General features: G+C 34.9%; 1 protein-coding gene across 6 annotated transcripts in view; it reads right to left on the minus strand.

The window, feature by feature from the left end:
• Positions 1-12,037, minus strand: part of BIRC6 (baculoviral IAP repeat containing 6) — a 176,119-nt gene that overhangs the window by 98,628 nt on the left and 65,454 nt on the right. For 5 of the 6 annotated variants that reach the window (XM_063151839.1, XM_063151838.1, XM_063151836.1 and 2 more), the window contains exons 32-42: positions 10,577-10,714; positions 9,695-9,822; positions 9,155-9,286; positions 6,998-7,213; positions 6,434-6,617; positions 5,909-6,064; positions 5,436-5,569; positions 3,703-3,856; positions 2,825-2,941; positions 1,759-1,913; positions 442-568 (exon numbers count right to left, since the gene is read on the minus strand). In XM_063151839.1, the coding sequence (XP_063007909.1) occupies positions 442-568; positions 1,759-1,913; positions 2,825-2,941; positions 3,703-3,856; positions 5,436-5,569; positions 5,909-6,064; positions 6,434-6,617; positions 6,998-7,213; positions 9,155-9,286; positions 9,695-9,822; positions 10,577-10,714 (1,641 nt within the window). The remainder of the gene's footprint in view (positions 1-441; positions 569-1,758; positions 1,914-2,824; positions 2,942-3,702; positions 3,857-5,435; positions 5,570-5,908; positions 6,065-6,433; positions 6,618-6,997; positions 7,214-9,154; positions 9,287-9,694; positions 9,823-10,576; positions 10,715-12,037) is intronic. The other variant, XM_063151837.1, reaches the window with a different exon arrangement.

The following is a 12,037-nucleotide window of genomic DNA, read 5'->3' on the forward strand; positions in this document are numbered from 1 at the left end:
TTCAGCATGCCTTCATACTAGATTAGTAGTCTGATGCTCAACAGAGCTTTCCCACTCTGCTGACCTCTTTGTTAAGGGAGGGATCATAGGATGGTATAAAGGAGATTAAATTTGTCAGAAAAATGCATACAGTTGCAGAGTTCATCTCAGACTAAGAAGCGTATTTTAATGAGTCCTCTTGGGAATAATTCTGAGTTAAGAACCACAGATTTTACCATTTTATAAAAACTGAATGAATCTACTCTCTGTTACACTCTAGCAATGTGTTCCCCACTTTAAGAAGAAAACAAGACCAAGAGTTCTTTAATAGGAACATAGAAATTATCTCAACACTGATCTTATAAAAAATGCTTACTGCAATACTTTTTGCTTATTATCAAAAATAGAGTATTTAAAAAAAAAACAAACATAAACTTATTTCCTACATTTAATATATTTTACCTTGGTTTAGGGAAACAACAGGTATTCGGTTAGCATTATAAAGGAAAATATCAGCACCACTATCTTTACTTCCAGAGGAGCTGGAATTCAGGCTTAACGTGAGCCATAGCTGCAATAGGGATTCAAGCTGAAAGAAAGGGAAAAAACCCACTATGAGAACAAACTCAGAACCCCAGAGCATCAAAATTTTAATTTTAAAAGCCTGATCTATATTCTCAGCTGCTACTATTTCACTGCACACACACACTCATTCTCTCTTTCACTGGATTTGAAAATTCTGCTAATCATAATATTCAAGGCAAATTCAGCCTAACTAGCAAATGCTTCTGCTATTGTTTTTGTAATTGATTTCTTCCAAATAATTTCTCTGAAGAAGTTTCTTCAAACTTGTGTTAAGAAAATGCAGCTTTACACACTGTTTAGAAATATCTTTATCATAACCCTATACCTGTAACATGTACAGGTAGGCTTACAGGTTTGCACGGAAGCTTTTGGAATGTTATTAGAATGATAGTTTCCCAGTCAACCAAAATGATTCAAAAGGCCCATTTATCTAATGAGAAACCTCAGAGATGCTGATGCTTACTCTGAATAATTACCCTGAGGAATATAACTTTAGATATTCTGGGGAAACAGATGTTTAAACATCTCATCCAAAACAGTTTCTCCTGTAAAGAACAATTGAGGGATGAAGTCAGCCACTCTATCAAAATATCAAGAGGAAGGCAGGCATCTAATCATTATATACATAGCATGCATGGCATTCCTTTGTATGAATCAAGAAAAGCATTGCTAAACCAGTGACTTCTCAAAAAGCAAACTTTTACATTTGCTGTTACCATACAGGATCATTGGATAATTCAGATAGGAAGGAACCTTTGCAAGTTATCCAATCTCATCTGCTCAAAGAAATGCCAAAGAAGATATCAGACTTTGTCACTTGGGGGTTTTTTCAACTGGGTTTTGAAAACCTCCACAAATTTCCATTTGTCATTAAGTGTCACTTAGTGACATTTTTCATTAATAAGCAAATAATTATCATTCAGTGGACATACAAACTTGTTTTTAAATATGCAAACGTATACCACTTTTCCACTGTAACAAGCAATGCCTGCTTTTGCAAAGGCTTTCAGAGCTTTGTTTATTACATTGTTGTAATTTGTCTATTACAGTACTGTTGTCCATGACATATTCATAAGCAATGAAGCACATAACTTAACAGATTACTTGAATCCTAAGTAGCAAGAAGTAGTGGAAAACAACTCTCAAATTTAGAGAAAAATACTATCAGAACATTTAAAATTCAAAATTCTCTACCTGAACATGGTGGACTTGCAGCATAGAAAAGAGTTTGTTGAAGCACGCACTCAGCATAGGTATAGATGACAACTGCACAATCAGCTGGGCATTTTGGTTAGCAGCATGTAATCCCCTCAGCAAGGAATCATCTGTGCCACTGGGAGACTGTGTCACTGGAAAACAAAACAGGGCACCATCCCCCCATGAATTACTCTGAAAAGTTGCCAGAAGTCATTTCATAACTATCTCCTGCATTTTGTACTTAAGTGAAAGACACTTTTTTATAATTTGGAAGAACATCTTCAACATAGTGTTCAGTTGGACTACTGACTGCCATAGTAGTGGCATACTTGAATATCAAACATTTCCATCTTCACAAAAACTGTTAGGAACCGAGTCCACACAAATACATTTTCACAGCTATTGCAGCAGTGCCCTGGTAAGACAAACAATTGGAACATCTCTTTTATCCATTACAGTGCAACTGTTGCAGACAATAATGAACTTCCAGAGAATAAACTCTCAAGATATCACTAAACCTACTCCATCACTACATACTCAGCCTATGACTGCATGTACATTGAAGTACCCAGAGGGCTACAAAGAAACACATTTTAACAAGATGGGCAGCACAACTCACTGAAAAAAAGTTCAGAAGTAAAACACTCTGAGTGTTTTTGTAAGATAAAGTTCACTGAACAGCTGAGTTCAAAACCGTATTGAAGTATTTTCACTTTCATCACTTAGTAGGTGTAAATGCAAAGAGCTTTCAAATACCAAGAATGAAGCTTCACACAGGAGGTTAATGTTTGCTTGCACTTAGACCTAAAACTGAAAATTTTCCCTTCTTTGTAGCATAATCCACATGCATAATTGACTGTTTCACAAAATGTCTTAAATATATGCCTATATAAGTTAACCAAAAATCTGAATAAAGATCAATCTCTTAAGTTCAGCCTAGTAAGAAAATGTAAGCAAAATGTAACTTTTTCCTAGCTACTAAGTGACTACAGAAAACATTACTACAAACTTCAAAGCATAATGATCATTATATGAAGAGAATGATTTGACAACATGTAGTTACATGTAGGAGATGTGTTTGTTAATGCTTGTAGAATGGAATCAGCCTCCAGCGTGGACATCATTTTCAGCATCAGCTCAGCCTGCTGCTCAAGTCCAACTTCCAGACGTGCATCTAAAGCTACAGAAGGCAACAAAAAATGTAAAACTGAGTATATCAAGGACATACATAATAACAGAATCATAGAATATAGTGAATTGGACGGGACCCACAAGGATCCAACTCCTAAGAGAATGGCCCATATGGGCATTGGACCCACAACCTTGGTGTTATCAGCAACATGCTCTGAACAACTGAGCTCATCTCACCTTTGTTCCTCTAATTTTCGATAACATTCTTACAAACCTGAAATATGTAATTATTAAAATACTGTATTTCTGTGAAACAGATCCAAATTTCTTTCCACACTTACTTTACTATCACACATGACAATCTGCATATGTTCAAGTAATTTCTTCCTAAGGCAACAGCTCTCAAAAAAGAACCAAAAAGCTGTTTTTTCCCAATGTGGCAAAAGAAAAATTTATCACCCATTTCAGTGGTACTCCTACAAATGAAACAAGTGTGCCACTTCACTCCTTTGGGGTAAAGCCAACTACAAAAGAGCTTCCAAAATTTCCTGAGAAAACAGAAATGATTTAAAACTGCCTATAAGTACATGCCAAAATGCTAGAAAATAAGATTTTCTGCTATGTTGGGCTTTTTTAAATGTAAGTTTTACATTATATTCTCTCAGTTACTACAGGAAAAAAAAAGGCATATATAAAATGTAATTATTTCATCTTGAAATACATAGATATTGCTAAAATAATTTGTCCTACGGTGTCAAATACAGTATTACAGAAAAGAGACCATGAACAGAACTTCAATTCTTTGCTTACCTTGAGAGACTGATATGCTGACAGTTTGTGATCCATTTTTCTCTGTAGTTACAGGTGGTTTTGCAACTGGAATTCCAACACCACCAATGTAAGGATTGTAATTGTAGGTGCCATATTCTGCACCCCAGTAATCGTACCAGGTGCTGCTTATAGGCTTAAAAAATAAACAAAAAACAAAGGAAAAACAATAAATGGCAAGTCTTTAGATTGCCAAAGCTTTTCACAACTGACAACAAACGTGGAAGTTAAAAAAAATTAAAACCAGAAGATTGGTTCTGATAGCTTTAGAAAATTGTTTCAGTCCTTACTGTGGTATAAGCTAGTGAATCTTTAGTGATTATCAAAATCCAGCAGTGTAGTTACCTGCCTCAAAGATTCAAGAAGCCAATTTGAAAATGTCAACATCAGTTTTTCTTCTCACATTTGTACCATATTGTAAATGTGGAAGTAGAGCATTACACAGATATTTTGAGGAGGTATTTATCACGACAGACTACTATACTATACTATTAGCTGTACTAATTAAGTACCTTGAAGCCTCAGTGAGGCTCAGGGACTATTTGTACTGGGCTCTGAAAAAGAAACAGCTGAGTAATATCTACTTGTGTCATAATTTAAGACACTAACAAAGCATATGGACACAAGGAATAAAGTAATGTAACACTGTATAAAGGCAATTTGCATATGCTGGTCTTTTTAATGGTGAGATCCAAGGGCAACTGTTATTTTTGAGATAAGGAAGCAAATATTAAAAGGATGAAGAATCAAGAAGTTCTATGGGGATTTTTTTGGTCGACATCAAAGCAGGTAATAAGACAATAAAGATATCTTGGATGAAGCTGACTAAAGAGTACTACCACATGACATGATAGGAGAATAAAGAAGGCAGGAAACATCAGTAACACAGAAATTCATCAGTAAGTGTAATTTTTGGTGGTAGACTGAGATTTAAAGAAAAAATGTTTACATGATAGGTAATGGGTAGAAGGACATGAAGGAACATAGAAAAAAAAAATTCAGTGTTTTCTGAGCAAGTGGTGAGACAGATAATTCAGGTTAATTCAAATGAGAGGTTTAAGTCACGAGTGAGAGGCATGGAAAAAGTCCAAACGTTATGCTTCTTAACACAGAAAAGACACTCAATATTTCATTATGAACAGTGTGTTTCTTTAAAGTCTAAATATTTTTGGTTTTTCATAGACATTGAGAACATTGTAATTGTACAACATGCATATATTTAGCCTTAATTTTAAGTATAAAAGTACTTAGTAATTTTCTTGTTCCCCAGTGAAGTAAATTTTGAAGTGAGTTGCTTCTCTTCATAGTCTGAAGCCAATCTGAGCACAAGCTACTGGTGGCCTCCTTTTTTAAATACAATACTAACAACATAAACACATCTTAAGATCAGTCACAGAAATGGTGCTCTGTTCTTAATAAAAAGAACCAGACTGGATCTTGTTTTTTTATTTGCATTTGTTGTCTTCAACATGTGCTAGTATGTGAGTAAACTCAGAACCTCTTGTTTACACAAGTATCTTCATGCAAAGGTAAAATATTTTGTGGTCAACTGAGAAGTGAGTATTTGCATTCTTTCCTGTCATTCCACATAAAACATCACAAAAAACTAGTAGCAGGTTTAAGATAACAAATACCACTACTGAAGAAGTGTGAGAGAGTAAGGATTTTTCTATCTCACATGTAAAGGTTATCTTGAAAATTTAGGTGTGACATACCTTGAAGACTTTGGCTGCAAGGGGATCTTTTTCCAAATCAATATCCAAAGGATCAATATCAACTTCCATCAGGTCTTGCAGTAATTCAAGATCAATATCCTTATCTTTTTCCAATGATGACAAGGGTGGAGCACCTTGAATCATTAAAGGAATGTTCACATTAGCAAGTTAAAATTATACAACGAGGATGCATAATACACTAAACAGACAATTTTAACCTTTTTACTATTAAAACTTTGTGGAAAAAGATAAAATATGCAATCAAGTTGCCTTTTTAAAAAGAATATGAAAAATAACCATTTTTTACTTGCCAGATGTAAAGCTAACTTAATTAATTACTCAATCTGCCTATATTATCCAAAATTATTTATAATATCACCAAAAAGTCTTTTACTGATACCTTGATAGATGAGTAAAATGGTTTTTTACTCTTTTCAATAAATACGCATATACAGAATTACGGAATAATTTACCTGTGATGTCATGTGTCAAAGGCTCATCTATGGTTTCCACTAACTGAACTGTGGCCTGCTGGAGAGAGTCATCAGAATCTCCAGCTGAAGCTCCAGCGTCTTCTCCCAAAGCACTTTCTTCCATAGCTTCAGCTGCTATAGGTGCCAACAACTCTCCTAGGTATTAAATTAGCAGACAACTTAATTTCAAACTTTATTCCCATTACAAATTAACATCTCAGTGTCTACGCCAATGTCATTTTTTTCATGTAACTCTAAATCCTCTGGGGGCTTGTTTCTTCAAGGGGAAATGTTCTGAATAATTTTCAAGTAATCAGGTCAAATAAAATTAACTTTTCAATGTACAAGTCACTCTAATTGCAATTTTAAATCACATTTTTACACACTAACCTAAATGTTATGATTTTTTGGGGTTTTTTAATAATTTAGACTGTGTCAGAAGATTAACATAGTGATAAACTCCTCCCCAAAAGGAAGAAAGATTCAAGTGCAAGATACCTTCTAAAGAATGATCTTAAAACAAACCTGCTAGAATGTCCTGCAGCATACAAGTCAGAGAATACTGAGCCCATGCTCCTCCCCAGGAGATGTCTCCTCTGTTAAAGTCAGTTCCAACAAGAAGTAGCAATAATCTTTCTAATTGAGTCTCATTTACAATCTCACATAAATGAATTGTTGGTCTTGTAGCATTTGCAATTCTAGCAAGAACCTATTAAAATAAGAAAGATAAATATATGCCTATTCATAGTTAACCCTATGAAAGTATACAATAACTTTATTTTCTATGATTATTAGATTTTGCTTATAAATAAATCAGGTATTTTTACAAGCTCACACTTGAGAATTTTACAAGTGTAATTACATGGATATATTTTTTTTAAAGTTAGTTTTTCCATGCAATTTTGAAGCCACAATATTGTAAGTCACACAAAATGTGACAGATCAGAAAAACTACTTCACCAGAAATGAGCAGTCATTTTAGTGCTGCAGTTAATTCTTACCATCAAACAAGCAAAAATGCAGCAATAGAAAATTAATGTAATGTGATTGCTACTGGAGCTACACAGTGATGCTCCATATTATGTTTACCTTACAAACAAAAAGAAGTAAATCTGCATGACAAGTAAAGTCCATGGACAAGAGAAAGAGTGCCAGCTTTTGCACTACAGAAATGCAGCGTTCATGTGCCAGTGTAAAGGGAAGTGGTTCAATTTCTGGAGTTTCCTTTGCTGTTGATACTTCTGTATCTAAGGAAGAACGAGGCCATTCCGCAGTTCGACGCAGGCGTATTAAGTCCTTGAAGTGCTGCAGAAATTAAATTTGAAACAACAGTTACAGTTTAAAACTGACCTCTAAATCCTTTCCCAATGAAGCAGTGTGGCAGCAATAACAGAGACTGTGGAACTCCTTAAAAAAATAGAAGGAAGTCTAAAAATATATGAGAATCTGGAATGGAATGAAGGGTTTATTGGCAGAAATTTGTTTTGGCAGCATGTTATCTCAGATGACAAATGCATAATCAAATTCAGTTCTGCAAAAGTGCCAATTAAGCCTTATGTATACTATAGCACATACTGAAAATACATATTTTCAAAGTTTCTTTCGTATTTCCACACATGTACATAAAGCTACAGTTACTATAAAGCAAACTGCATACAAAAATAGCAAGGAAATTTACTTCTACAAGAACACTGACTTTTCAGTTCTTCACATTTGATAAATCATCAGGAATTTCTAAATTTCTTAATACTACCATGATTCAAAGTATGTATCATTCATACCATAAATTGAACTAGTTTGATTTTTGATCATGGCTCTGAACTAAAACCTTTCTGACAGAGGGCTTATATGCAATGGAGAAAAGAAGGTGCTTTTATTAATCCTCTCATCCACTAAGGACATTCATTTAGCAGCTCAGCTCATTGTATCAGCTACACTAGCAGTGTACATTAGATAACACAATTGCCTCTTATAATCTCACTTAAGCAGTAGTTACTGAAGTAGACCACAGAAAGAGCTATTTAGTAAGACAAAGGTTTCACTTTCTCCTAAAGGCTGTACATGTCTCACGTCACTCACAGCTTGTCATAACTAAAAGTGATTAGTAGGCGAAATGGCAAAACACATATAAAATGCAACTTTTCAAGGGTCCAGTAACACCTTAACTACAAGAAGAAATATCTTTTGTTCAACACTTTTTTTAACACAACATGGGTAATATCAAGTGAGACTTAAAACAGCTGGACAGCACAGTTCAGCCAGTAACTCATTTAAAGGTGTCTCAAGGGGCCACCAGTGGAGTAGCACCCTTGGTATAATCTGCTGGAATAAAGCAGAAGATAGCGCAGGAAAGAACAGCTCATGACAAGCACAGTTAGTGAAAACTTAGGGCTTTATGCTAGTGATTTTTTTTTCCATAATTGCTACAAATTTTAAGATTCTTTTTAGATTGCCCGTAAGGTCCAACATCATATAATCTCCTTCCACAGACCTATTTTCAGGCATCCTAACAGACATGAATACTTCTTGAACTAGGGAGTAAATATTTCAAGAGAAATATTTCTCTCAAAATATTGATATTTCAAGAGAAATATCACCTAAGTTTGATAGCTAGTAAGATTAACACATTTTTTGTGTTCCCTGCGAAGTCCACATTGTCATTGTCTGAAATCCCTAAATTTCAGCATCTCCTCTCATAGCCAAAACAATTCTTTAAGTACATCATCAACTCTCAATATCTGGGGCCTATTGCAAGATGCCACAACTGAAGTGGTGGGTACCTTCAGGAAGCTAAAGAGCTTATGACAAACTTCAAAAATAATTCTCAAAAGTCATATTTATTAGTTCGGGAAGACAGACATTGACATGATTATTTTCAATTACCCAACCAGGAAAGCATCTAGAAGAGCATCATGCACAAAAGCTACCCATAAAAAGTCCTACTTTATCTCTCTATTGCTGTATGTTATCCAAAGTTTAATGACATGACTGACATCCCTGAAGCTACAAATTTATTAGTATTTTTGGCCATGACTACCTAAAAGAATCCTGTAGAACAATAAACTATTTTTCACAGAGCAATAAATTTCCAGATGGCTGCTTTTTTTCAGTATTAGAATATACCTGATAGCAGCCATGATGAAACAACTTTTGGAATAAGGTCAAAGTAAGACAAAAATGACTTTGCAGGAACAGGTCTTTTCACATAAAGGACAGGAAGTCAGTTACAGTTTCAGAGCATCATACCTTTGAAGTAGCCTGCTTTAGTTTTGCCTGTTCTACTAAAAGTTTGTATGATGATCCTTTGTTGCTTTGTATTTTCTCTTTTTCCATCTGTTCCACCAAAGCCTTCTGTTTTGCTTTTAATAAGTTAAGTTGCTAAAAGAAAATGTTAATAGGAATAAATGAAAATTTAAGCAATAAGATGTTAAAAGGATCAGTATGTTCACATGATAGCAATCTTCAGTTCAAACTGTAACTTGAGCTTTTAAAATACTTTTAAATCACAGCTTAGGTGCTTGTACTCAGATTTATGTAGAAAGTACATTATATTTATTGTCCAACAGAGTACAACAGTACAGCCCAACATGTGTTTTTCTAGCAGATCCCTTGCCCCATGGTTTTAGATGAATGTCAAAGAAGTTAGGCAGCCTTTAGCTACAGAATCAGACCTATGCCAAAGCAAGGCTGAATGAGTCCCAATGCCAAAGCTGCTGTTTCAAGAAATGAGATACCCTATAAATGAGACACTTCTGTGAAAATGGCCACTACCATGCAGGAAGTCACCTGTTTATGATGCACGAGCTGCTTCCTGATCTTTCGGGAATACAGTCTGTCGAGGCTACTGCTGCCTTTAGTAGATCTGCTCAGACTCTGAGTGTGAAGGCTATTGTTTATAAAACTCCACTGGTTTCCTAATGGAAATAAAATTTTAAAAATTAATCCATCTTATTAAACCTCATTTAACTTTAGAGAAAAGCCTTTATGTTTCAATGGTTAGCATCTCCATATATTAAGTACTAAAGAAACAAGCTAAACTGAACTCCTGGCATTATTCAACTGTCCTCACTCATAGTAGTAATTTCTGTGTGATATTAAAATGCAGTGGTACCATCCTTTTTTCATTATTCTTAGAACATATAAGCAGGCAAGCAACTCGTCCTAAGTAAGTATAGTAAAACATCTTCATAACGTAAAAGCTTTGTTTTAAATTTTAGAAAAGATATTAGAAGAAAACCATAGCTAATCAAAGTAATAGTAATAACAATGATGATAATTATGATGACAACAACAATATATAGTACATATTATTATTCCTACTACTATTATTATGAAATAAATGAAACCCAGACAAAAGCCAATTTAAAAATAGTGGATATAAATACCAAAACATTTATACCAAGTGTCTCATGTGAAGTCACAGTCATAGGGTAATATACAGACATTTCACAAATTAAAATCAATCCTGCATTTTTCACTTGAAAAAATAAAAGAGATTACATTTAGAAGGAGATGTAGATGTAAATAAGTAGACAAGAATGAAAAAAAACCACAACATGCATTCTTAAAATCTCTTTTTTCAAGTGAATAGAAAATGAATTTCAGTTATTTGAACACCTCCCAGAACAATACTCATAGAATGAACTTTTGATAATAAAGATGATGTACCTGTCAAAAAGCGTTCCCTCTCTTTTCCATTCAGAGGTTTCTTGGCTGTGGCTGCTTCATCTTCAACAGTAGCTACATAATCCAGTAGTCTGGACACCAGCATTACAACCCAACTGATCATGGGAATATCTAAAACTCCTTCAAAATAAACAAATTTCAGTGCTTTAATAAATTTCTGAAGACATAAACATCACACATTTCACATCACTAGACCACAAAGACTCCACTCCCCTCTTGTTTTTTAAAAGGAGAGTTAGAGCTTGAGCACTCATAAATGAGGAAAGAAATCAGTATAAAATTTAGGGGCAAACCAAAATGTCACAGTTCCCTTAGTCTGGTTAAGTCGGACGTCAAAAGATTCACCTCAACTGTTCAAGCTAAAAATTAAGCAGCATTTTTTAATAAAAAGAGTCAAAAATTTAATGTCTAAATTTCCTCAATACCAAATGCATAATGACAGCTGCTTGCATTAAAGTACATGAAGTAGATATCTCAAATTCTACAGCAGGTAACTCCTCCATCAGGCAGGGCTCCAATAAGATAGTTATAACCATGCATACTGATACCTCCATCTTGACTTCTCCATGAGTGCATTTCATGTAGCTATCTGAATAAGTTGCAGGAAAGCCAAGAATGACTTTGGACTAGATGAATGACACTGGTGGCACTAAAGACTGGCTAATGCCTAGTTCAGTCTCACACTTTAAATGCTGTGTTTTTGTACAGGCAGAAAAGAAAAAAAAAAACCTATCTTGCATATCATGCAAGAAAAATCTTTGTGCACATGGAAATCCTAACAGTTCCAAAGTGAACTCATGACTGCTCAGCAAAACCAGAAAAAAAATGTAATAATATGCAAATAATGACCACTTAATTACACTAATTATGCAAATAGTATAATTCTACCATGTCAATATAGCAAAGACATCAGCACAAGAGGTTACACCCACATTTTCATATCAGCGCAATGTGCTGAGCCACATGTAACTACACTGTGCTTTTCATGCACTGACCTCAAAAAAGCTGCAATTAATTCCAACTATTATTAAATGCAGATCAAACAAGAAAACTAAGGCACAGAAATGATCCATCCACAATCACATGTAGCTGCGGGCATCCAAGCATTAGGATGCAGCCTGACATGTTAACTGCAGTTTCCTGAGCACACGCTGACAGAAAGCAGCCCATCCCCATCCCACGGAGGCAGAGGAAAGACCCCAACAGGTCCATAACATGACCTGGACTGGAACCACAGACTAAACTGCAAGAACAGAAATGAGGTGCATTGGTGACTGCTACCTTTTTCGTTGGCAGAATAAAAAGAAAGGATCCTGCTGCAGAGTGAAGTACATACCTTTTCATACTTCTGTTAGAACAAGACCATTTATTTTCCATTTATCTCACAAAAAAAAAATAATTCTCAGCTTCTCTCCCTCCCTCCCTCCAAATGTCTTTTGCTTA

Source organism: Melospiza melodia, chromosome 3 (assembly GCF_035770615.1).
Source record: "Melospiza melodia melodia isolate bMelMel2 chromosome 3, bMelMel2.pri, whole genome shotgun sequence".
Lineage (NCBI taxonomy): Eukaryota > Metazoa > Chordata > Aves > Passeriformes > Passerellidae > Melospiza > Melospiza melodia.